Genomic DNA, 4,903 nt, shown 5'->3' on the forward strand with positions numbered 1-4,903 from the left:
TGATCATTGTACATATAAAAATAGTTTCGATTCTTCTTAATCTTACCACCAAACAGACAAAATTTATCTACATGTGCTTAGATTTTGTGTACCGCTTTATGTTTGAAGTTTAGTCTTAATGTATCCCATTAAAACTGTAGATCCCTTAATTAGGATAATTTCTTCCTCACTCCAAATGAATTTATTTTTATGTCAAGAGTATGTATTTTGGCTCGGGACGGTGGAGGCCGTGCAGCGTCGCCGTTACTCTGAGCAAAGAACTGTGGGCAGAGGAAGTCGGGGTTAGGATTGGGAGACAGACACTTTGCTGTGCTTAAATCGAAGTCAAGGGTGCAAACATGCAGAGCAATAAAACCTTTAACTTGGAGAAGCAGAACCATACTCCAAGGAAGCACCATCAACATCACCACCAGCAGCACCATCAGCAGCAGCAGCAGCAGCAGCAGCAGCAACCACCCCCACCAATACCTGCAAATGGACAGCAGGCCAGCAGCCAGAATGAAGGTTTAACCATTGACCTAAAGAACTTTAGGAAACCAGGAGAGAAGACTTTCACCCAACGAAGCCGTCTCTTTGTGGGCAATCTTCCTCCTGACATTACTGAGGAGGAAATGAAGAAGCTTTTTGAGAAATATGGGAAAGCAGGCGAGGTTTTCATTCATAAGGATAAAGGCTTTGGCTTTATTCGCTTGGAAACACGAACCCTAGCGGAAATTGCCAAAGTGGAGTTGGATAATATGCCACTCCGTGGAAAGCAGCTACGTGTGCGCTTTGCCTGTCATAGTGCATCTCTTACAGTCCGCAACCTTCCTCAGTATGTGTCCAACGAACTGCTGGAAGAAGCCTTTTCTGTGTTTGGCCAGGTGGAGAGGGCTGTGGTCATTGTAGATGACCGAGGAAGGCCCTCAGGGAAAGGCATTGTTGAGTTCTCAGGGAAGCCAGCTGCTCGGAAAGCTCTGGACAGATGCAGTGAAGGCTCCTTCTTGCTAACCACATTTCCTCGGCCTGTGACTGTGGAACCTATGGACCAGTTAGATGATGAGGAGGGACTTCCAGAGAAGCTGGTTATAAAAAACCAGCAATTTCACAAGGAGCGAGAACAGCCACCCAGATTTGCACAGCCAGGGTCCTTTGAGTATGAGCATGCCATGCGCTGGAAGGCACTCATTGAGATGGAGAAGCAACAGCAGGATCAAGTGGACCGCAACACCAAGGAGGCTCGTGAGAAGCTGGAGATGGAGATGGAGGCAGCACGCCGTGAGCACCAGGTTATGCTAATGAGGCAGGATTTGATGAGGCGTCAAGAAGAGCTTCGGAGAATGGAGGAGCTGCATAACCAAGAAGTTCAGAAACGAAAGCAGCTAGAGCTCAGGCAGGAGGAGGAACGCAGGCGCCGTGAGGAAGAAATGTGGCGGCAACAAGAAGAAATGATGCGGCGACAGCAGGAAGGATTCAAGGGAACCTTCCCTGATGCGAGAGAACACGAGATACGGATGGGCCAAATGGCTATGGGAGGTGCTATGGGCATAAACAATAGAGGTGCCATGCCCCCTGCTCCTGTGCCAACTGGGACCCCAGCTCCTCCAGGACCTGCCACTATGATGCCAGATGGAACTTTGGGATTGACCCCACCAACAACTGAACGTTTCGGCCAAGCTGCTACAATGGAAGGAATTGGAGCAATTGGTGGAAATCCTCCTGCTTTCAACCGTCCAGCTCCTGGAGCTGAATTTGCTCCAAATAAACGCCGCCGATACTAAATAAAAGTTGCAGCGTCTAGTTTCCCGCAACCCTTAAAAGAAAGGTTCTTTTTGGACTAGCCAGAATTCTACCCTGGAAAAGTGTTAGGGGTTTTTCCCAATAGATAGGTCTTCCCTGCCTGTAATACTCTAGGGAGTATGCTTGGAGGCAGAGGGCAAGGGAGGGGTGTTATTTAACAAATCAAAGTGTGGTATATTGCTTTCTCAAGTCTGTCTGGTGCATTCCTGAAATGTGTTGATTATTGAGGGCCTTGAACCATAGCAAAGTGAACGTAGAGCGCTCCATTAATCTTGATCATTCCTGTTTCCTTCTTTCCTTCCTTGCTTTCTCCATCCCTCCCTCCTTCATTCATCATGTTTTGATTACTTTTTCATCTTTATTCCCCCAACCCCAGAGACACTGCCACATATATACCACAAAACCTAAACATCCTCCAATGACCTAGCCCAATTCCTCCATTCACTCCCAGGTGAGAATTCAGACAAATGTCCGCAGAGGTTACAACATACATACGGTTCTGTTATATCTCATATATAACCCCTTCATGTCCTAAGGAAGACATTTTCTCTTAGAGGTTTTCATTTTAGTATATCTTTAAAAAAAGAAAAAGTCTTGTGTAAACTTGCCTCCATGTTTCTCTTGGGTAAGGACTGCTCAAGACTGAATGCCCTTTTCTGTCTGATATTGCTGTTCACAGCTTTTCTTGATAGGCCTAGTACAATCTTGGGAACAGGGTTGCTGTGTGTTGAAGGTCTGACAGTAGCTCTTAGCCTTGCCTATCTTAGGTAGTTACGCTGTGCATTTTTTATTGGTGTACTATGTTTGATTTGTTCCTGATACCTTCAATTTGAAATTTTTCTGAGAAATGGAGCAGTAATGCAGCATCACCTTATTAAAATACATCTGAAGCCTTTAAAAAAAAGAGTATGTATTTTGTTTAGTATTTCTTTTACATGCTAGTTGATTTTCTAACATTTGCATATAATGAAACCTACTCTCTGTGGTCTTGTTTTTGTTTTGGTAAAGGCACAGTACTATGTACTACCATCAGTGCTTGGATGTATGAATTATTCTTTCATGCTGAATAATTTCCACCATTCTTTTTTTCATTTTAGTTATGTCCTTCTTTATCTTCTAGAAATTAAACAACTATACTTTTTCCCTGCATCATTGCCTTTCTCATCGGGCTAGGAATTTAATCCAACAATATCCAGCTCCTGAATCTGTCTATTTCTCATAGGAAAATGAAGCTTAAATAAATCTTGAATAAATCAATAAGTCATCACTATTTGTGGCCAAACTTAGTGCTATCTTATGGATGCACTGTAGTTTGTTTATCCATACAGCGGAGAAGGCACCTAAGGCACATAAAGTTTCTGATGGTTATGAACATATTGTTAGTGAGAAGAAAACTACTGGAACTACCATTCTATCTGAGCAAAGAAAATGTGTCAGGTTCTAAGCACGGAAAACTGACAAAATTGAAAAGACCCTTACCACGTGGGTAACATTTTAACACAGATAAAGGACAATGAAACATGAGATGACTAAGTCATTTCCTTGCTTAAAATAGTAACACCTGAGATAAATTAAATGCTAGCATGTCTCAGAAAATTATATAATCTCTCTCCATTCCCCATAATAGTTGATTCTACTATCATAAATCAATGCTTGAGCTATACATTCAAGATTGAACAATAGCTTGTCTTTTCTTATACTTTCAAGGAACTTGAAGAGAATCCTGTTTATAATTAATATAAACAGTATTTCTTACATATGTGAATTTTCGAAGGAAGAGATCCGACTGGTGAGAAGGCATTTACTAAAATATCCAGAAGATGGTATAAATATGCCTGTTACAGATGTTAGTAGCACTGAATATGAGATGCTCCAGACAGAAGGAGCTGGAAAAGGGCAGATGCTAATGTACTGAAACAGACAATGATCTGAAATTCTCAGCTTTCTTTTGCAAACAAAAAATGTCTGTACAATCTGTTTGTTATTAGTCATTTGATGATTTTTATATCAATATAATTAAGATACCTTGATCTTGGTGTGTCTGTATATAAATACACCCTAAATAAAACTGATAATATTAAACATCCAAATGATATAAAGAAATGTATTAATGTTGGTAGGGTTATATTGACCTAATAAACCCTGACTGTTTAGGTCTGCAATTCACCAATAATCAAATAATTTTGTTACAAAAATTCCTAGTTGACCCAAAGTCAGTTTCAGATTCTTGATTTCCTACATAAGAAATTATTAAATTAATAAAAATAAGCTAAGATATTCTCATCAATTGATGATTTCCTTATTACTAACTCCTACATTTAAATTAATCAATTCCTATTAATCTATGTATTGTCACATATGAGTATTTAAAATGAAAAGGAGCAAATTGAGCAAGGTAAATTACAAAAAGGAAATTTTGAGTTACAAAAACAGCACCAGGATCCAGAGTGAAGCTAAATCCTGTGTTCAAGGAGATACATGGATTAAGGAATGGAATAAAGGGAGTAATAACCTCAGGGCAAGATCCTATCCAGCTAAGTTTCTAACTTGTGGAAAGAAACTGAAGAAAAGCTTAGAGCTAGTTGGAGGGGCACACTTTAATCCCAGCACTGGGAAGGCAGAGACTAGATGATTCTGAGCCCAGCCTGGTCTCCAGAGCATGTTTCAGGACAGCCAAGCCAAGGCAGTGAAAGACAGAAAGCTGGTGAAGATATAATAGAACGAGACTGGCACGTTCCAGTACTAATAAGCAGCAGATGTTGGCAATTTCAGTCACGTGATTCTGACTTCAGAGTTAAGGCTAGGAGAAAGGAGTTATGAGATAAAGTCACTGAAAAGTTTCCCTGAATGGAAGCCAAGTAGAGTGGCCACTGTGTGGGAGCTATGAAGTGGAAGTCTGGATTGCCTTCAAGAACCTAAGATGTTAGAGATGCCAGAGTTGTGTGATATCTGCTGAGAAGAGCTGCTAACAGTGAGGGAAACCAACCCAACTGGAAGAAGTGTGTTGCGGTCAATAAAGCTAAATGTGGTTGGAGGTTTGTGTACTCTACAGCACACATGGCGACGCAGAGTTTGGAGTTTGCCCAACTGGGTTTTGGTCTTGCTTTGGTTTATTATTTCCTTG

At 41.1% G+C, this 4,903-nt stretch overlaps 1 protein-coding gene across 1 annotated transcript; it reads left to right on the forward strand.

Moving 5' to 3' along the window:
- The first annotated feature begins 217 nt into the window (after positions 1-217).
- On the forward strand, positions 218-2,683 carry LOC126487583 (non-POU domain-containing octamer-binding protein). The gene has a single exon (XM_050120485.1). It carries the CDS (start codon positions 339-341, stop codon positions 1,758-1,760), a length of 1,422 nt encoding a protein of 473 aa, XP_049976442.1. The 5' UTR covers positions 218-338; the 3' UTR covers positions 1,761-2,683.
- Positions 2,684-4,903: the final 2,220 nt, after the last annotated feature.

The sequence above is a fragment of the Alexandromys fortis genome, unplaced genomic scaffold (genome assembly GCF_014885135.2).
Source record: "Alexandromys fortis isolate MF-2015 unplaced genomic scaffold, M_Fortis_MF-2015_v1.1 scaffold_191, whole genome shotgun sequence".
Lineage (NCBI taxonomy): Eukaryota > Metazoa > Chordata > Mammalia > Rodentia > Cricetidae > Alexandromys > Alexandromys fortis.

Coding starts and splice junctions, on each gene's coding strand:
- LOC126487583 (XM_050120485.1), top strand. CDS start 339: ATGCAGAGCAATAAAACCTTTAACTTGGAGAAGCAGAACCATACTCCA.